The 21828-nt window shown below is 47.7% G+C and overlaps 1 protein-coding gene and 1 non-coding gene across 2 annotated transcripts in view; both read left to right on the plus strand.

Annotated features, from left to right (window-relative positions):
- The window catches only part of CDH26 (cadherin 26), a 42603-nt gene that overhangs the window by 9615 nt on the left and 11160 nt on the right, over positions 1 to 21828 (plus strand). Inside the window, exons 4-12 of the mRNA XM_077756290.1 lie at positions 1511 to 1672; positions 7832 to 7979; positions 9539 to 9705; positions 9898 to 10026; positions 12145 to 12330; positions 13825 to 14093; positions 17925 to 18067; positions 19668 to 19907; positions 21167 to 21388. Of these exons, the coding sequence (XP_077612416.1) occupies positions 1511 to 1672; positions 7832 to 7979; positions 9539 to 9705; positions 9898 to 10026; positions 12145 to 12330; positions 13825 to 14093; positions 17925 to 18067; positions 19668 to 19907; positions 21167 to 21388 (1666 nt within the window). The remainder of the gene's footprint in view (positions 1 to 1510; positions 1673 to 7831; positions 7980 to 9538; positions 9706 to 9897; positions 10027 to 12144; positions 12331 to 13824; positions 14094 to 17924; positions 18068 to 19667; positions 19908 to 21166; positions 21389 to 21828) is intronic.
- LOC144225136 (U6 spliceosomal RNA) lies at positions 5788 to 5890 on the plus strand. Its single transcript, XR_013333214.1, has one exon. It is a non-coding gene; the product is annotated as a U6 spliceosomal RNA (small nuclear RNA).

The raw sequence follows: 21828 nt of genomic DNA on the forward strand, positions 1-21828 counted from the left end.
CGGGTTGATGGGGACAGAGTGCTGGTCTGGTCGGATGAAAAGCACTGCGGACACAGATGGTGGCGGCGGCCGCCCAACCGTGTGCGCGGGCTTAGTTCCGCCGGCCCGCACACTCAGGGGTGATGAAGATTGTAAATCGTATGATATGTGTGCTTTACCACAATTTAAAAAACGGAGAAAACAGGAAGATTGTATTAGGAATTGTGTAATTTTAGAGGTCTTTGAAAACTGGAAAATCTGACCACACGGAGCAACAACGAGGTGGAGCTCGAGTTAGCCAAGTCCCCACCGCTCCCTGCTGCCTCCCCTACTCGGAGGCTGAGCACCAGCCGTTGCACCGAAGCGGTCACGTGACGGTGTCAGAATGCTGGAACTTTCCCACCCGGCCCATGTCATTCGCATCCACGACACTCCTGACCCGATGCACCTGTGAATTATGTACTGAGTCACTAATTCCCTACAGTTGTGACATCCTATGGTTTCTCGAGAAAAAAGTAAAACAATTTTCGTTTTTTTGCAATATTCATAAAAATAGTAGATGCCTGCTTTTATTTAAAAAAACAACAACAACAACATACAGAGAGTTTTCAGGGCTCAGTGGTTAAAACTATATCCTCCTGAGAGTCAGCAGAACACAGTGGGCTCCTGCTCTATAGGCATCGTATCCCTAATGTAGGAGTTAGAGATGCTCTCTGCCCCCGTCTACACAGCACAGGCCGTGCGGGCACTTCCATTATAGGCTTGCTGTAAAGATTAAATAGGCGAGGGCAAGGGAGGCCTATCATAGCCTGGCTCACGCCAAGCCCTTTGTAAATGTTAGCTGCAGGAGTATGTCTCCTGTCTCCCTGAAGGGGTCAGCAATGTGAGCACCTCGGTATGTACCCTTCCAGATATTTCTCCACAGTCTCGCTAATGTGAGTCTGTGTCGACAAAACAGGACAGCGATACTCGCATCGTTCTGCAAGCTGCCTTTCCGGTTTCACAGTACGGCACAGCCTCGTTCCGGGGGCAGGGCGTGTAAATCCTGAAAGACTGGGCCGTGCCCTGGGAAGGGGTATCATTCTAGATTCTTTCCCAGGGAGGGACATGTGTGCTGCTCCCAAACTTCAGCCACGTCCCCTGTTCCTGCACCTTGGCATGTCTTTCTATGTCTTTAGGATGAATCCTCAAATGCGCAATTGCTAGATATGGCGCTTTATTTTTATTTTTTTAATGTTTTCATTTATTTCTGAGAGAGAGAGACAGCGTGAGCAGGGAGGGGCAGAGAGAGAGGGAGACACAGAATCTGAAGCAGCTCCAGGCTCTGAGCTGTCAGCACAGAGCCCGACACGGGGCTCAAGTCCACGAACCGTGAGATCATGACCTGAGCCGAAGTCGGACGCTTAACCAACTGAGCCCCCCAGGCGCCCCTATGACGCTTTAAAAATACCTGTGCATCTTGGCCTTGATCTTCAGTGTGCCTTGTGGCTTATTCTCATTTTCCTTTCTCCCCCATTTTTTGCCTTTTCAGCTGTTCAATGACAGGTCTAATAACGAGTCAGTCATATTTTTGATCCGTGGACCTGGTGTGGATGAGTACCCCGAGATGGGGCTGTTTTCTGTGGAAGATCACAGGAACGGACGAGTGTATGTCCACCGCTCAGTTGATCGAGAAAAAACACCATCTTTCAAGGTACCTAAAGCCTGAGACATGCTAAGCGTGGATTTCTTGTGAGGCTGTTGGGGGACTGTCGTACGAGCCAGGCGCTAGGGAAGCCATCCGTACGCCACGTCCTGGGGGACAGTACGTCATGCACCGTGCTGAGCTTCAACAGTATGCGTGGGCTGCGAGGTAGATTCTATAACGTTCTTTTAAAGTCCTGGACTCTGGGACGATTCATGTGAGCTGCTGCAGATCTTTCTTCCAGTGACCGGATTCCCGCCACACTCAGGATTCCCGGGAATCCTGGGGATCGGGCTGTGGGTTGTTTACAAAGTGAGCTACCCTGGCCTTCGATGAGTCACCATTGAGATCTGCGGGCAGAGGCCACGGGCAGAGCCCACAGCTGCCTAATGACCGATGGATGGGCAGCTCTGTGCCAGGCGACGGTTTCTTAGTGAGTCTGCGTGTTCCTTCTGATCTCACAACCCCGACGTCATGGTCTACCGTGACTGTGAAATCCAGGTTCTGAGCCAGGAAAGGAAATTATAAAGTAAAATGCCCAACCCACATGGTGGTATATTACATTACCAGCCTCACCTTACTGGGGTGCATAGGACATTTTCACCTTCGTTACGTTGTGACTTCTGCTGGAAACTGAGCTTGTCTGCACGCTAACTCCTTCCGGGTGGGACAAAACATCTGAAAGAGGTAATTTATATTACCTCTTCTACAACGACCTCAGACTATGTATATACATAATCAAATACATGCCCTTAACTCATTGATAGGCTCTGAATCTCTAATTTTTAAACAGGCAGAAATTCTTCCCCAAATCCAAAAGTCCTGCAGAGATGACTCTCCGGGTCTTAACTATATTCACAGGAACCGTTGCCCACCTGGGGACTGTGTAGTGTCTGTTAAAGAGAAGCAATATAGAGTGGTCACGGGGGGCCCTGGGGCAGCCCCGCTAAATCTCGGATGAGCAAACAGATCGCCGAGGGATTTGGGGAAAATGGAGATTTTGTTTCCGTAAGTCAGCACGGAGCATAGACTGTCTCCAAGAAGCTCCCAGGAGAGGGAAGCCTAGTGCACGGCAGGTGGGAGCAGAGGGGAGGCTTGGGCAAATAGCGGCAGGCGTGACTCCCGTGCAGGGAGGAAACAACTCACTTAGTGCTGTGTTCTCGGTTGTACTCTTGTGTTTTGGTTGCTGGTGGTTTGCCTTTAACGTCTTTACTGAGCTATTGAGGGTTGGCTTCCACAAAGTTTTGTTTTATTTTGTTTAATGTTTTATTTATTTCTGAGAGAGAGAGAGAGAGACAGCGNATGTGAGGCCGGGGTGGAATGGTTGGCCCTCTGTCCCAGGGAGGTATTAGAACAAACAGGGAAAACGTGGGGACGTGAGTGGCATCCCTGGGGGTGCTGCTCTGTCGGGATCTCTGGGCCCTGTGCTTGGACCTGCCCGGCCAGACGGAGATCGAGCCCGCACTCCCCCTGGCCCCCCACAGCACTGTCACAGCCGCCCTTTCACACCGGGCTCTGCGATCACTTGCTAGCTGGCCCCTCCTTTGACGGTGAACTTGCATGAGGGTGGGGATTTGGGGGCGCGCCCCCCAGCCCGGGGTTCCCTGTCTCACGCCCGTGGTTCACTGTGTCCTTGATACTTTTCATCGTCTGAAGCGTATGCCTGACGTGTGTTTGGTTCTCTGTGGGTGGCCAGGGTCCCCACTGGGTGCTCGTTCTAAGAGGGAGGAGTGTCCTATGCAGCATCACTACCCCCGAGTCAGGACTAGGGCTCTGCACGTAGTAGGTTTTCAATGACCTCGTCGGATGAATGAACGAGCGCCGGGGCACGTAGTCTCTGCTTCCAGGGTGTGTGGGCTGAACGGGGTCTTCCAGAAAGGAGGGCTCGCGTCCCCCCGGCACCTGTGAATGTGACCTTCTTTGGAGACAAGGTTTTTGCAGATGTCATCAAATTAAGATGCGATCCTACTGGACCAGCTGGTGGACCCCTTCTAAGGGGAGGGGATTTGGACACAGAGAAGCACACGGGGAGAAGGCAGCAGACAGAGCCCGGGGTGACGGCCCTGCAGGCCGGGATGCTGGGGTTGGCGCCCGCCTCCAGGAGCTGGAGAGAGAGACCCGGAGCAGAGCTTCCCTCCGGAGGCTCAGAGTCACGCCTGCCACCCTGAGTGTGGGTCTGGTCTCCGAAGGGCAAGAGAACACATTTTGTCACAAGGCGCCCGGCTTGTGGCGAGTTGTTGCAGCGGATGTAGGAGACTGGCACGCAGGGGTTAACCTCCTCGTTAGGAAGACACGGAACCGGCGGATGAGAAGGGTTCCAGCCGNAGCCCCGCCATCTGCCTCTGCGTCTGGCGGCCCCTAAAGCCGGGGCGTGTGAGGAGCGCAGTCGGCCGAGAAGGCGGCAAAACCCCATCCCAGCAGCGCCGCTGCGCTCCTGGGGGCCGTGAGGGGTCACCAGAACCAGCCAAAGCATTTAAAGCCTGTGATTGGGAGCGGGTGGCCAGGGGTGTGTGTGTATGTGTGTGTGTGTGTGTGCGTGCGTGCGTGCATGTGTGATCACCTTCTTGTTAATTCCGTAAACCTTCAAAAGCACCGTAACTCCAGCTGAGAATTGCTGGGAGACTTAAGACACAGCCGGAAAGGGGAAAACCTGACATTTTCTATGTGGGAGTCTCATCTGTTTATATCAAAATATGGTCAATCCCATAGGATACAGACACACTCAAGAAAATCATTCTTTCGTATTCCTTGACATAGTCATTTGTGGGTCTTGACCCTAACGCACCCATCTTTGCCGACTCGGAGCCCACACACCTAAGTGGTTCTGTCTCGTGTTTGGCCTTGAAGGTCTTGAAGGTGTGTGCACGTGCTCATCTGTGACTAGAGTCCGTCTCGCACATCGTTTAAGCAGCCTCGCGCCCCTCTGTCACGCCACTGCTCTATGGTGTGTCGTCCAAGGATCGAAATCCTAAGGCCGTAACAAAAGGCTGAACACCCTTTCCACCTCCCTCCTCCAGGGGGTTCTGAGGCCCCAGAGATTCTTAGCCTCTTGTCAGAGAAGAAGCGGTTGTTTTGCCTCTCAGGCGTCTTACAGAACTTACTGTCTCAGATGTAGCTTTTAGGATGATAAATGGAACATAAAACAATAAACATAAAACAAACACGCAGCTCTTAGTTTTGAGTGGAAGGATTATAGTCGGAGCCGTTTCGAGCCAGAAGTCCGCGTGAGTCGGGAGCCGGCGCCGTCATCAATTCTGGAAGAGCGCGCGCAAATGGTGTGTGAGACAGCCAATTTGCTGGCACAAAAATTTGAAAATGAATGTCGGATTCCCCAGGGCGGACTGGCTCAGTGGTCTTGTAGGGGAAGGGAGACCGCTGAGCTCACGCCCGGGCCACCTCACAGGGCACCTGGCGGGGCCACGGTGGTGGATGATGAGGAGGAAGCAATGTGTCTGCAGAAAAGACGCCCAGGGAGGTGTGTGCCACGGACACCTCGTGGGCTCGGGGAAGCGGGTGGAGAGATTGTTGCCTGATGCTGTCAAGGTGCTGAGACCCCCGTCCGGTGAAGCTGCCTGCTCTGGGCTGGGGGGCAGGGGCATTGAGGGGAGTGGTGAAGACCTGGCTGACGGTGTAGTCAAGTCTGCACTTACTTGGACATGAACCTGGGCCGCGCTGAGAGCGGACAGCCACGGGACTTCTCGGTGGCACAGAGTGGGGCGCCGGGGGTGTCTCCTTCTAGGGCTTCTGCGAGGAAGAAAGGAGGTGATCTGTGTAAGAGCTCAGCCCCGGGCCTTCCTGAAGCTGCTTCTTCTGGAATAAGCCTGTGCTTGCTCAGCGTTTCTGAGCCGGGCTCTGTACCTGCCGCCGGACACCCCTTGACAAACCAGTGTTCCCACAGCAGACGGCCGTCCACCTTGAGAGCTCCCTCCGGGGAATGTACCCCTTCCCTCCTTTTCCTGGGACTCTGAACTTCTGTCTCCCTGCTGATGCCTTCCCCATATTCATATCAGTTTTCAACAGACATAACTCACTGCTTATGCTAGAGCAACAGAGATTCAGCAGCAAGTCATATTAGACTTACTTAAAAAAAATATATATGATCTGTCATATCATATATATATATAGTGCTCACTTCCGCAGCACATAGGCTAAAACCGGAACAACACAGAGGTTAGCAGGCCCCTGCATGAGGATGGCACACAAATTTGTGAAACATTCCATATTTAGAAAAACATAAATACATAATATATATGGTTGCCCACTTTTTATTTCATATGTAGGGGCTTTTTAAAATTAATAGACTTTGTTTTTTTAGAGCGGCCTCAGGTTTACAGAAAAGTAGAGTGGGAAGTACAGGGTTCGCACCCCCCCGCCCTCCCCTCCCCACCCAGATTCCTCTCTTACTAACTTCGTGCAGGGGTGCAGAGCATGAGAGTGGATGAGCCAATGGGATACATTGTTATTAACGAAGCCCATAGCTCACGTTAGGACTCACTTTCAGTGTTGCACATTCTATGGGTTTGGACAAATATGCAGTGACGTGTCCACCCTTACGAGTGTTTTCCCTGCCCTGAAGTTCCCCTGTGCTCCCCGTATCCATCCCCCCTTCCTTCCTGAGCCCTCGGCAGCCACCGATCCTTTGGCTGTCTCCATACTTCTGTCTTTTCCAGAACGTCATATACTTGGAATTACATAGTGTAGAGCCTGTTCAGCTTGGTTCCTCCCACTTAGCAATGGGCTGAAGATTCCTTCGTGCCTTCTTAATGCTGAGTAATATTCCACTGTCTGGATGGACCACGGGCTGTTTATCCAATCACCTCGTGAAGGCCGTTTGGGTTGCTTCAGTGTTTGATGGCTATGATTAAGCTGCTATGGACATCTGTGTGCAGGTTTTCGTGTGGTCATAAGTTTTCAGCTCTTTTGCGTAAATGCCAAGGAACATGACTGCTGGTTTGCGCAGTAAGAGGGTGTTTCGTTTTGTAAGAACCCACCGAAGGAATGAAGAATTCTTTGCCATCGTACATCTTCTCTGGAGAAAAAGTGTCTGTTCAAATCCTTTGCCTATTTTTAATCTTTGAAAATCAATTTTAGCAAGGTCCCAGGAAATAAAGTTAATACATAAAAATCAATTATATTTCTGAATCCCGGTGATGAGTAATTGGAAATCAATATTAATCATTTATAATATCCCCCAAACAACTGAAGTGCTTAGGCAAACATCTAATATCTGTTTGGGGCCTATTTACTCAAAACTTTAAAATGCTGATGAAAGAAATCAAGGAAGGTCTAACCGAGTGAAAAGATAGACTGAGTTTATGATTTTGAAACATTGGACTATTAAAGGGATAGTTCTTTCCAAATTTAACTATAAACACTGCACAAAACTAATCAAAGGACTAGCAGAACTTTTCATAGATATTATCCAGCTGATCACGAAATTTATATGGGAAGGCAAATCAGCTTTTGGTTCTTTTGACTTCGCTTTGCTATTTTGAACTTTAATGATACATCTTTATCTCTATCTCTATCTTTATCTCTGTCTCTATATTTTTTCCTTCTTTCTGTCTGAGTTTAATTTGCTCCCTTTTTTTAAGGTTCTTAAGAAACCAAAGATAGAAGCCGAAAGTATCAATTTGAGATCTTTTGAAAGGAAAGACTTCCCACTGCATTTGAGATGAGTGCACCCTCCTGACTCCAGCACAAAAGTAACGGCAGTAACCATTTGAGAACCCATCGCATGGCAATGGCCGCGCCAGCTACTTTCAAAGTTCCCTTTCCCCCCAGACTTTGGAGGGTCTGCTGTCCACAACGTTTCAGCAATACTGGTTCGCGTGTGTATTTCTCATGACAGCACTGACTGCATAGAGAAACTGAGGCTTCTATGCAACCTGGCCACGTCTCCCCGGGTAGAGAGACTGAGATTAGAGCCTAATCGAAACTCATGGTGTACTCTTCCAGTCATCGCATGGGTTTGTCCCACAGTCTTTGTGTCAGCCCTGCGCTCGCTCCCTGGGGTCACGTGGTGAGGGACAGCAACGTGACTCCTGCCCTCAGAAACTTTCTGGCGAGTGCAGGAGAGGAGGCAAAACACAATTAGGCGAACAGTGATTTGAGCCGTGGCATCCGGTAAACGATCCTGCAACATTAATACTGTTCTCTGCTTCCCAGGTTTATTTTGATGTTCTAGATCGCCGATCAGGAAAAGTCCTGGACAATTCCTTGATTTTCAACATTAGGATCAGTGATGTGAACGATCACGCACCGCAGTTCCCTGAGAAGGAAGTTAGCCTCAATGTGAAGGAGAGCCATGCTGCAGGTGTGTGAGGTGGGGACCTGTCCGCTCTGGTCCATAAAGGTTTTTCCTGCTTTGATTTTGAGGGGGCTCTTGATCCTAGCTGTCCTCAGGGAGATGGCTTACCGTTCGTGCCCTGAAGGTCGCAGGCCCTGGATTGCAGCGAGATGCTTGGAGGTCTGTAAGCCTCATTTTGTACTGGCAATAAGATGATGTGGAAATCATGTCTGTCCGAAGAGCTGATATGTAAAGACCAATCTAAAATAAGCCAGATGCAACGAGGCAGAAAGCAGGGCTGAACGGCGGGCTCCCACATGTTCTCTGTAAATTTCTCGCCTGTAAAATGGCAATGAGATGACATCCAAAGTTTCTGAGCTGCAGATTCTGTGAATCTTTAAATCCAAACCACCCTTTACTAGAATGTGCATGTATTTTAATAACAAAAAAGCATTATTTATTTCACAAAATAGTCTTTAGAAAACTCGGAAAATTCCAAGAAGTTAAGACTGAAATAGAAAGCCTATTTAATACTTCCAATTAGAGATGAGTATCATTAATGTTTTAGTTTATGTTTTTTTAAATATTTTTCTTTGTATTTTATATATGTGTGCATGTAAACACACTGTATGTTATATTTACCTATGTGTATATATTCCTGGATTTTTATATATAATTACAAATGCGTATATGTATACATACGTACATTTTTCATCTTTATCATAGCATAAAATGTAGATGGGTTATACTAAATATTCACAAATGTACAGGTGTGTGTTTTTACATGGGTAGATTTACATGGGTAGATTTATGAATTTTCTTTTCTAAAAGTGCAATTCTGCTCTTTGTAAACTAATGGTGTTCTCCTATAGCATCTTGTTGTATAAAACTTATTTAACGGACGTGTTTTATGGTAACTAATCTCCTATTGTTACACACGGATGCTTTGTCCCCACTTTGTGTTATTTTCCCAAAATATGCTTCCGTGAATGTTTTTGAGCTGAATCTGCATCCCATTCAAGCATCATTTACTTGGCATAAGTGCAGAGAACGGCTGCACACACAATTTAAGTATTCTGCTCTCTTCACCTCCCAGCACGTCCCACGGGGCCTGCCTGTGTTCATCTTTGATTATTAAGTGCTTGCATGTATTGATAGGTTTCTTGTCCATTTCTGTTTATCAGATACTTGTTCCTTTGTCTACTTCCTGTTAGTGTGCCTGTCATTTTCCTTCTTGATTTTAGCCTTATTCTATGTTAAGAATGTTTATATCTGCCCTGTATATGTTTTCCTGGTTTATCATTTCTTTTTAAGTTTTGTCTGTAGTTTTTTCGGCCACGCATTTAAACATCTGTCTGATCTGTCAATTCAGTCTTTCCTGTCTCCTGCATTTGCAATCGTGATGAGAAAGTTCTTATGACTATTTAAATATTCCTCTTTATCTTTTTATATTATGTCAATAGTTTGATTTTGTAAATAATCCGTTCTGGTGTATGCCTCCATGCCATTTAGCAAAGGGATCGTCATTCTACTGGGCTGATGGGCTGCCTTTGGTCAATGGTAACCGTTAAAACAATTTTTTCCAGGTCAACCTATTTTCCAGATGTTAACAGTTGATTTGGATCAAGAAAATACTCTAAATTCTCAAGTCCTTTATTCCCTTGTTTCTCAAACGCCATTACTGAAAGAAAGTGGCTTCCATATTGACCATATCAGTGGAGAAATACAACTCTCAGGATGCTTGGATTACGAGGTTATGTGGATTTTATTGTTTAAAAAAATGAAATGTGTTTTCTATCTCTGAGCCCCAGACTTAGCATTTATGTTTGCAGTGGAAACCCCTCTGTGGCTGGGCTTGCTACTGAGATTGTGGTAATGGGTTATTTTTTTAAATTGATACTTCCCTTTGCTGCATTTGAAGGGATTTCATTTCCTCCCCACATAGATGGCTCCTCGGTTTACACTACTGGTCCGTGCGACGGATTCTGGAGAGCCACCGTTGTCATCCACAGCCACGGTTCACATCAACGTGGAAGAAGGCAACAACCACATGCCCACATTTGCCCAGGAGAACGTAAGGCACCTAGGCTTGTCCCGAATGCCAAGTCCGTACATAAATGGCCCTGAGTCCTAGGCTCAGTCTTGTTGAGGGAATTGGCCACAGTCCCCCAAGATGCATGGCATTCTCCAAAATAACGCAAACTAGAAGGAAGACGTCAGCCAGGCTGATATGGAATCATTCAATAATAGACTGGGGAGCTTCCTTTTATTTTTTCATTTATTTATTTTTACTATTTTGTGCCAGAAACTGTGCTCAGAATGTTTATATGCATGCTTTCACTTCTAATGGTTGGGACCAGCATGTGATTCCCGTTTCATAGATGAGGCCACGGAAGCACAGGGAAGATAGAGAATCCGTGCTCACCGTCCACGAGGTTTTTCCACTGCATATTGTTGATGTGGGATGGGAACTTCATGGTCGTAGGGCCAGGGGAGGCTGCCCGGTGCACTGTCTGATGTTTAGTAGCATCTCTGACCTCTACCCACTAGATGCCAGTGGACCTCACAGTTGTGACACCCAAAAAGGTCTGCAGAGATTGCCCAAGGTCCTCTGGGAGGGCAAGTTCGTGAGAATCTAGACCTGAGCCTTTAACCAACATCCAGAGCTCTAGACTAGGGAAGGTGAGCAGGTAGGCTCTGGCTCTGTCTTTCTCAGCTCATCTGCTCTGTAGATTGACATGGGATTTCACGGGCTACACCGCCCCATGCATGAAGAAAGCGTGGAAACCCAGACCATTTGGAAACGCCATGCCACTTGAGATCTGCAAGATTACTAAAAACACGCAGGATCTGTTCCCTAGTTTGTATTCTGTACTCTTCCATATGAATTTTTCAGAGAAAAATGTCCATTTTACTTTTTTCTCCTGACCTCTCTCAGTGAGAACTTTCTGGAACACCGAGTGAGATCCCCAACCTAGCACCTCTCCCTCCCACACCCCAACCCAACACACACACACACACACACACACACACACACACACACACACACACAGTGTCTTAATCAACTGTTCCTTGGGGATGAAGTTTTGCCGATTCTATTCACAACACCTAAGACAGAATCAGGCACATCAAAGCCTTTGTTGAATAAATAAATGCTACAAACAATTATTTGAAAAAGTATCATTTAAAATGTATATATTTATTTTTTCATGTTTATTTATTAATTTTGCAAAAGAGACAGAGCATGAGTGGGGGATGGATAGAGAGACAGGGAGATACAGAATCTGAAGCAGGCTCCAGGCTCTGAGCCTGACACAGGGTTCGAACTCACAAACCTTGAGATCATGACCTGAGCCGAAGTCAGATGTTTCAACTGACTGAGCCACCCAGGCACTCCCCAAAATTGTTTAATTGCATAGACAAGGGGCGCCAGGCCTGCTCAGTCAGTAGAACATGAGACTCTTGATCTTAGGGTTGTAAGTTCAAGCCCCATATTGGGTGTAGAGATTACTTAAAAATAAAATCTTTAAAAGGAAATTGTATAGACCAAAGCTGAAATGTTTTCAAATAAAAATACCTCACGAAACAGTATAGAATAATACAATAATAATAAACAATACTTATTATGTTTCGACCTTGTTTGAAAATCTTTCTCTGGTTTAGTAAAAAGCAGACTCTAAAGTAAGGGCAGGGAAAATACATGCTGTTTAGATGTACTCGTCAAAGAGAAATTATCTTGTCACCTAAGTATTGAGTAACAAGCTCAAGATCCATATGTGTTAGAAAGATGATTGCCATAATCTAGTGACTGCAAGAGTTCCATTTTAGGAGAAGAGCTAGGGTTTTTCTTAGCAGCATAGTTAGGATGTGTTTTATTATTTTAAATATTCTTAGAAAAATAGTGCATTGAGTTGGATTTAAGAGCACTTTTTTAAAGTCATTCAGCTGTAGACACAAGTCACAGGGAAAAGGGAACAGATGCAGGACCTGGCTCTGCTGGATCAGGCAGAGTTTCAACTCGCTTGAGGTCAAGTTCAATGGTAGGAGAAATAAATACCCATGTTAAATCAAACTCAATGCACTGTTTTCCTAAAATCTTTAATATCCATGTTGTGGTGTATTTTTTTCTGGCTTTCTTTTTCAATTGGTCTCTTTATCTCCATGACATGGAAATGACTGTTGTCTCTCCCAGTATAAGGTTCAGCTTTCCGAAGGCCGCTCCAGCCAGGCCGTGCTGCGTCTCCTGGTCCAGGATGGGGACCTCCCGTTCACGTCAGCTTGGAGAGTGAAATTTAACATATTGCATGGCAACGAAGAGGGACATTTTGACATTCTGACTGACCCCAAGACCAATGAAGGGATTTTAAACGTTGTCAAGGTAAAGCATCGGGAAATGTGCACCTGCCCTTGGCCGCAGGTGTTGAGGCTCCTTTTTGGCAGGAGTCCTGGCAGTGTGATGCCTGCTGTGTGCTGAGCACGTGAGGTGTGGCGTGTCACGTGTCCCCACAGCACCCGGTGAGGAGGGCAGGCTGTCACAACCCCCTGCTGCCATGGGCTCTCGGCCCTTTGGGTTTTGTGGCTCCTCTGACCAAAAAAGTATCGATACTAAAAGTTAGTTTTCTGAGTGGTGTTAAACGAAAGCTTCAACATTTAATTTTCTTGTTGTTTGAGACAAAATTTAACAGATCGATATAGGCCTGCCCTAAAACTTTTTTTTTTCTGATGTGATAAAAATATTCAAAACATTTTCTCTAATCCTTAGAGTTCATCTTTTTTTTTCTTCCTCCTGAGTTTAAAAGCCATTAGGACATTTGCACGGACCCCTAAAAGTATCGTGGGCCCCCAGCACTTTGCTGTGTGCCTGTGGAGGAGTTGGCCCTACAGGAAAGTATATTATTTTCTCATTTTTTTAAAATGTGTTTTTAAATGTTTTAATTTCTTTCTGAGAGAGAGAGAGACAGCATGAACAAGGAAGGGTCAGAGAGAGAGGGAGACACAGAATCCAAAACAGACTCCAGGCTCTGAGCTAGCTGCCAGCACAGAGCCTAATGCGGGGCTTGAACCCACAAACTGTGAGATCATGACCTGAGCTGAAGTTGGACACTTAACCAACTGAGCCACCCAGTCACCCTAGTATTATTTTCTCATTTTACTCATAAGGAAACCAAAGCCTAGAGAGGTTGGGTTGTTTTCACAAAGTCACACGGCTGGAGTAGGCGTCCCAACTGAGGCGGTCTGGCTCCATTGCTTTTAGCCTTACTCTCAACTGGACTCTGATGTGACCTGGTACCCGGCTGGCGAGTCAGGCTGGAGGTCAGGCTCACAGCCAGCCCTGAGTCGGTAGGTCTGGGGTGGGGCCTGAGCTTCTGTCTCCAGAGGAACAGGTTCCCGGTGGATGCCCACGGGACCTGACCACGCTCTGAATAGCAGGGCTCTGGGGTACTGTGTCCCAGATGCCCAGGAATGAATATTTCAAATAATTCCTGGCTTTTCAATCCTTTTAAGGCACTGAGCACTCTGCACCCTGAGTAACTATGACCATTAGTATCTGTATTTCTTTAAGCTTTCCTGCTTTTTTCTTTTTTTCCAGCAGAGTCATCACATTAATGTTTCATTAGGTGACGGTTTTTGTTGCATTTTTCATGCCCCTCTGATGGATGGCGGCTGTTTTCAACCAGGAGAGGGGCAGGGAAAAACAGAACTCCATAAATGATTTGGAAATGAGCTGGCCACTGTCTTTTGATCATTACTAAAGGCAGCATAAATGATAAATGAGGCGCAAAGGCCACACGCTCTGGGTGATAGCGGGAACCTGGCTCTCTCCGGCCAGAGAAGCAGCAGGTGCTAACCGGACCCTCTCTGGGACTTGCAGCCCTTGGATTATGAAACTCACCCCACGTGGCGCCTCATCATCATGGTGGAGAACGAGGAGCCGCTCTTCTCCTGCGAGGGGGGCCGGCTTCGGGAGCCCCGGGAGGCGGCGGCCAGCGCCACGGTGAGTGTGCAGGTGATGGACGCCAATGAGCCGCCGGCCTTCCACCCCAGGAGCTTTGTGGTCAGCGAACTTGATGGCGCTGGGCCTGGGATTCAGCTGGGGACATTTAACGCTACGGATCCAGACCGAGCCGCCGGCCGGATAAGGTGAGAAGAGCCGCCGGGAAGGGAGGTCGCTGACGCAGAACCAGCCGCACGCCCGAGGGTGTGGCTGATGGAAAGCTGCCCTCACTGCGCTGGTGACGCCGACCCAAGACACCAGGAGGCCCGCAGGCCCGGGTTCAATGCCATCTTCCTCCCATAGCTTCCCCGGAGCCCACCAGGTGGGGTTCACCTGCTCATCTTCCTTTGTTCTCAGCGTACATCGCTTTGATACTGGTGTCCTCGTATTAAGATAATTTGTTATGCATTTCGATCTCCCTTTTTACTAAAGGCTGTAAACTGTCAGCCCCTCTGGTTTCTGGGCAATGGAAGTGGTTGGTATTTTAAATTGTGGTAACATATATCTAACAAAAAGTTTACAATTTTAACCATTTAAAAAGTTTTTAATGTTATATTTATTTCTGAGAGAGAGAGAGACAGAGAGACACAGAGCATGAGCAGGGGAGGGGCAGAGAGAGAGGGAGACACAGAATCTGAAGCAGGCTCCAGGCTCTGAGCTGTCAGCACAGAGCCCAATGCGGGACTCGAACCCACAAACTGTGAGATCATGACTTGAGCCGAAGTTGGATGCTTAACCAACTGAGCCACCCAGGCGCCCTCCATTTTAACCATTTTGTTTTGTTTTGTGACGTATTTATTTATTTATTTATTTATAGACAGTGGTGGGGAGGGGCAGAGAGTGAGAGAGAATCCCACAGAGCCCCATGTGGCGCTTGATCCCATAAACTGCGATCATGACCTGAGCTGAAACTAAGAGTCGGAAGCCTAACCAACTGAGCTACCCAGGAGGTCCTCTGTTTTTCTTTTTAAAGATTATGTGTTTATTTTTGAGAGAGAGAGAGAGAGAGAGAGAGAATCCTAAGCAGGCTCCGCACTGTCAGCACAAGTCTGACTTGGAGCTCATGACCTGAGCCCAAATCAGGAGTTGGACACTTAACCGATTGAGCCACCTGGGTGCCCCACATCATAACCATTTTTAAGTGTACAGTTCGGGAGCACTAAATACATTCACATTATTGTGCACCCGTCCCCACCGTCTGTCTCCAGAACTTTTTGATCTTACAAAACTGAAACTCTGCCTCCATGATACGAGACCCCCGTCTTCCCCAGACACTGGCGGCCGGCACGCTACTTTCCGCCTCTATGGATTTGACTGTTGTAGGAACCTCGTAGAAGTGGAATCATACAGTGTTTGTCTTCTTGTGGCCTGTGTCACTGACCCCTCCAGGGTCGACCACACGGTGGCACGTTGCAGACCTTCCTTCCTTTACAAGTCTGAGTAATATTCCCTTGTCTGTATGGACCACACTGTGCTCATCCACTCAAGTGGTGTGCACTTGAGTGGCTCAGTGTTCTGCTTTTACAAATAAAGTTGCCGGAGTCCCCGGGAAGACGGCAGAGTTGGAAGTAGCAGGAATGCCCCCCACCCCACCCGACCGGTGCTCTGGGAGAATCTGTCCCATGTTCCTGTTCTGGACTTGGGATTCTGTTGAAGATTTGCAACCAGGCTTGGATGGGAGACTGAGGTTAATTTTGGTCCATTATGGCTCTTCGCGCGCTAGCACAGTAGCAGGCAGCCGTGCACGTGCCCCTGGAACAGCCAGGCATACAGTGTGCAGGAGCCAAGGTGGCCACCAAACACTCTGCCTTCCCAACACCAGCGATCTGTGCTTTGCTCACCGCCTGCTGAGTTGGGTCCCAGAGGAACAGACAAAGAGGTGGGCGGCCATTGTTCCCCCCAATAATTACAGATCCCCCCCCCCTCAGCTAAAGCTGCTTTGGGGGATTTGAAGGACAGATGCCTTTATTCCACCCTCTTCATTTTTTACTCTTTCCTATTTCAGCAGCCAGACGTTACAGGCCAGGAGGAAAGCACCTATAGGAGGAAAATTAGAAAGTGACCAAGCACGCCCAGGGAAAGCTCGGGGAAAAGATGTGAGGGGGCAGGAAGAGAGACGTTCAGCCTCAGCACAGAGACAGCCTATGACAGTCAGACAAACAGACAACAATAAAATAAATAAAAACAATAAGGAAGATCAGAAAACTTTGGGAAGGGGGAGAATATGATTTCCAGAGTTGCCACATTATTAGATCCAAATGTCCAGTGCTCAAGGGAAAGAGAAAACCACAAGGCACACGAAGAAACAGGAAAGTAAGGCCCATTCAAAGGGAAAAAAATAGATCAACAGAAGTTTTCCCTGGAAAATACCTGATGCCAGGTGGGTTGGACAAAGACTTTAAAACAGCTGTCTTAAAAGTGCTCAAAGAGATACGGAAGCCTTGGTGGGGGAAGAAGTTCAGAGACGACGTGTGAACACCATGGAAATGTCAATGAGACAGAAAACAACCAGAAAAGAGAAAGGTGATGAAGGACTTCCTGTAAGATTTACTTCATACATTTACAGATCATACTCTTTAATCAAAAGACAGAGATGGACAGCTTGTGTAAAAACATATGGTCCAGGGGCACCTGGGTGGCTCAGTTGGTTGAATGTCGGACTCTTGATTTCAGCTCAGGTCACTATCCCAGGGTTGTGGGATCAAGGTCCGAGTTGGGCTCTGTGTTGACAGCACGGAGACTGCCTGGGGTGCTCTCTCCTGCTCTCTCTCTCTCTCTGCCCCCCCACTGTGCATGCTATCATGCTCATGCTCTCTCTCTCTCTCTCTCTCAAAATAAATAAATAACTTAAAAAAAACCCATGTGGCCCAACTGGATGCCATCTACAAGGAACTCACATGAAGATCCAAAAACACAAACAAGTCCCCGGACACTGTACACAAAAATTAGCTCAAATGGCTCAGGACCTAAGCGTAAGACCAAAATTGATAAACATTCTCAGAGGAAAGCATAGGAGAAAAAAGCTTCGTGACCTGGATTTCGGAATGACTTTTTGGATGTGACACCAAAAACACGGATAACAAAGGAAAAAAGAGTCAAATGGGACTTCATGAAAATCAGAATGTTTTGTGCATTAAAAGACACTATTCATGGAGCCAAAAAGTGACCCACTGGTGGGAGACAGTATTTGCAAGTCCTATATTGGATAAGGGATTGATATTCAGAATATATAGAGAACTCCTATGACTCAACATCAGAAAAACACAAACAAGCAGATCCCGAGGTGGACACAGGACTTGAATCGACATCTCTCCAGAAAAGATCTACGAATGGCCAATCAGCACATGAAAAGATAGGCAACATCACTAATTGTGTGGGAAATGCAATTCAAAACCACAGTGAGATGCCTCCTCACACCCATGAAGATGGCTGCTATCAAAAAACCAGAAAACAAGTGTTGGTGAGGATGTGGAAAAATTGGAACCTTTGTTCATAGCTGGTGAGAGTACAAGTTGGTGCAGCCACTGCACAAAACAGTATGGTGGTTTTTCAGAAAATCAAAGTGGAACACCATATGATCCATAATTCCACCTCTGGGTTTATGCTCCCAGAATTCAAAGCAGGGCCTCAAAGAGGTATTTGCACACCCACGTTCAAAGCTCCATTATTCACGATAGCTAAAATGCCAAACCAACCCAAGCGTTCACGTAAGGGTGAGTGGATAAGCAAAACGTGGTATATATATAAAGGAATGTTATTCAGCCTTAAAAAGGAAGGGAATTCTGTAACAGGCTACAACACGGATGAACGAAGACTTGTAGACTTTACGCCTAGTGAAATATGCCAGATACAAAGAGAGTCCACTTGCAGTTTCCCACACTACTTGGGATAGGATCTGTGTCTGACGTGATATATATTGATTTGCCTTTTGATGTAACGTTTTAATTTTAAAAATCGTGTGTGTTTCCTTCTACAAGATACAAACTGGTTCACGATCCGGAGAATTGGGTCACCGTAGATGAACTCTCGGGAACCGTTACTACCAGGAAGCAAATTGACCGAGAATCCCCTTACGTGAATGATAGCTTTTACGTAATCATCAGTCACGCTATTGATGATGGTAAGTGTTGACCCGAAATTTAGGGGGGAATGTGTGTTTCCTGGCTTCCTGAGGGAAAATAATTCTAGTGAGAGCCTTTCAGCCCAACTTGGAAAACTATATAAAATAAAACTTTTTATCACCATGCACCTACTGACACATAATTTTTTAATCTTTATTTATTTTTGAGAGAGAGAGACAGAGACAGAGACAGAGTGTGAGCAGGAGAGGGGAAGAAAGAGGGAGACACAGAATCCAAAACAGGCTCCAGGCTCTGAGCTGTTAGCACAGAGCATGATGCGGGGCTCGAACTCATGAACCGTGAGATCATGACCTGAGCCGAAGTCGGACACTTAACCAACTGAGCCGCCCAGGTTATCCCCTCCTTTTTTAAATACTGGCAACTATTTTTGATGATAATGTTTGAAATGGCAGACTAGGGGCAAATGCCAAGGGAAGAGGGGCAGTATTCATTCCAAAGAGATGATTAAGCCAATGAGGAAGCCACCGTCGGACCAAGTGTCTGTTCCATCTACACATAAAACAACTCTTCAGCTCTTCCCTAAAGCCAGTGGTGTGTGATAAACACTTAGCACAGTTTCCCTATACTTGGAATGGCTTATAAGCTCTGGCAAATGTGACTGTATGGGACAAATTTGTCATAAACCAGGCTGGGCAGTTCTGTGAGCCTATTACAATACTTTTGTCTCTGATCTCCCAAGGCTGAACTTTTAAACCTGCTGAAACATAAAGTTGAATAAATAACAACTTTCAAATAACTTTAATGAATTGCCTTGAAGGAAATCTGTGAATTTAAACCCAGGCTTTAAGAGAAATGTAGGGGTACATCCCATTTGTAAGATTAATGAGTAGAATGTTGTTTAGGTTAAGAAGATATTAAATCTGTGTTCCCAATCAGTTTTTTTTTTCCATTCATTTTGAGTGAGAGGGGGCGTAGAGAGAGAAGCCCAAGTAGTCTCCATGCCATCAGTGCAGAGCCTCACATGGGGCTTGAACCTCTTAACCGTGAGATCATGACCTGAGCTGAGATCAAGAGTCAGATGCTTAACTGACTGAGCCCCCAAGGTGCCCCCATCAATCTTAAGTGAGGAGAAAGAAAGGGGGGGTCCATCTTCCAGGGACCTGAAGAAACAATGTAGTGGGGTCCGGAGGACCCATTACCTCGTGTCCCTGGGTGACTAACACCCTGCAAACTGTAGTGGTAACCGGGGTGCTGACATGGGCACAGCCAAGATGCAGCCCGTTTCTGTCACCACGTCACACTCGTTTCACTCCTGTCCCACCACTTCCTAACGCCTGGCATGATCAACACCCGGAAAAATGAATGATTCTATTCCACCTGGTTCTACAAAAGATTTCGGGGGGTGGGTGTTTTGTTCCTGTGTCCTTCTCAGATGTTCTGAATTTCCAAAAAAGCAGGAAAACAGGTAAAACACCTACTGTAACGTTCACGACTTTGGAAGGGAAATGGAGTCAGTATTTCTGTGGAATGGCCATCTTCCCCGGGGGATGGCAGTGCTCGCTTTCCAGGGATTGGTGCACACGGGGAGCAGGCGCCTTCATTAATAAGCAACTCTTCCTGGAATTCCTCCCTTCCAAGGCCTCCCGCCACTGACTGGGACGGGGACCTTGATGCTCTTCCTGTCCGACATCAACGACAACGCCCCCACTCTCCATCCCCGTTCTCGATACCTGGAGGTCTGTGAGTCTGCAGCGAACAAGCCTCTCCTCCTGGAGGCGGAGGATGGCGACCTGGAGCCCTTCGCAGACCCCTTCACATTTGAATTGGACAGTTCCTGGAGGAACGCAGAAGACACCTGGAAACTGGGGGGAAATCGGGGTGAGTGTTCACACTGGCCAGGGGTAAAGGACTGAAGGCAACCTGACTCTCACAGGCCCAGGCAAAAAAGGAGTTTACTGGCTTGTGTAACTGAGAATGATGCAAAGTAAGCCTGTGCCCCTGTGGAGCTGGGTCTGGATGCTCAAGGGGCACAATGTGTGCCCCCACCATGGCTCTGCCTTTCTCTGGGTTCCTTCAATTTTAGGCAGGCTCTCCTCTGGGCTGTCAGGGTGGTTGCTGGGAGTCCCTGGCAAGGGACTTCTATCGCTGTGTGACTTGGGTCACCTCCTAGGAGTTGGGAGGGACGGATACGTTGATTGACTCATTCTGAGCCCATGCCGGACCATGTTGGGATCTGGGCTTTGTACCCCCTGACTCACCTGGGCTGAGGGTTCAGGAGGTGTGGCTCTCCCGAGGGAACACTGGGGTGCTGTTACCAGGGTGACCACTGGCATCCATTGTCAACATTCTCCTCTGAGCTTCTACTGGCGTGTCTGCGGAATGTGGCATGTGTTTTCGTTGAAACTGTGAGCTCATGTTTTCAGTTCCCAGAACTACAGTTCCCAGTAGTGAAACATTGAACTTTGCCCCAGAAGAGCTCTTGCCTTTACGCTTGGCTTCTGAGAGTTAAGCTCTAGGCCCCTGGGATGCCCTGCCTGAAAGGAGTGTCTCTACTTACCTGGGGTCTCATGCCAATTGGACCGGAGCAATGGGATTAGGCTGGGGGCTTTGGGTCCCGTGGGCATCCGTCAGTCTCTGAAAGTGCTGGAGACGGAGGTCAGCCATACGGGTGGCCAGCCAGGTTTACATGACTGAATCTTGATAAAGATTCTGGACACAAGGCTCAGGTGAGCTCCCAGGTTGGCATTGCTCCAAGAATGCTGTTACTTACCAATGCAGGAAGTGACGCCACACTGACTCCATGGATACTTCTCTGGGCTCTGCTCTATGCACTTCTTGCCTTGAATGATTTTAATCTCTATCCATTTGCTGTGAGAAACTGTAACTATGGGCAGACAGCCTTCAGTGAGTTCTATGGGTCCTTCTGAAGAATGTTCAAGCCTGAGTGTGGTTGAGAAGCCACGGGCTTGTAGTAGGTGTCCGAAGTGGGGGTGGTCTTTCTCTCTGTCCCCTCTCACTTCGAAGCTGGCCAACTTTTGTACAGAGCCTTGGCACACGGTACGCACTTAGTAAGCACCTGCTGAACAGAGGAGCAAATGAACAAGTGAATCCCAAGCAAGGTCCGTTTCCCTCTACAGGTCGGTCAGTTGAACTTTGGATGTCGAGAAGGCTCCCACCTGGGAATTACTTGGTGCCACTATTCATCACAGACAAACAGGGACTTTCCCGGAGGCAGACTGTGCACGTGAGGGTCTGCTCCTGTCCCAATGGAGTCACATGTGTGGAGCCATCGGTCGCAGGAGCTGGGCTCCTCGTGGGGGCCCTGGTTCCTCCCTTTGTGGCGTTCTTCATTCTGGCAGGTCAGTGGTCTGCAGGGGTTGCCCTGGGGCTGCGGCCGCTCTCCCCAGCCTGTCAGCCGGCATGCGGAGTCCTCCCTCTGGGGTGGGGAGCGGAAGATGGCAGAGAGCGGTGGGATGCCTTGGGAATGACCCCTAGGCCCATCAGAGTCACGGACTCAGATCAGACTTTCCCAGCCTGATCGAACATGCAGCCTGGCTGGCGAAAGCAGCTTCTTTTCAACAGGCAGCTACTGATAGCAGTGGAGCCATAGATGAACACCGTGGTCTGCAGTGACGCCGGGGCCGCTGTGTACAGATGTCTAGCCAGGCTGGGAGGAGGCTACTAAGGAAGCTAGATTTTTCAAATAAACAATACAATATTAGTGATCACATGATATTATTCAATCCGTTTAACCAATAATTATCTGGCACCTACTTGGGCCCATCCTGTGCTAATTCTG

The sequence above is a fragment of the Crocuta crocuta genome, unplaced genomic scaffold, assembly GCF_008692635.1.
Source record: "Crocuta crocuta isolate KB4526 unplaced genomic scaffold, BGI_CrCroc_1.0 scaffold123, whole genome shotgun sequence".
NCBI lineage: Eukaryota > Metazoa > Chordata > Mammalia > Carnivora > Hyaenidae > Crocuta > Crocuta crocuta.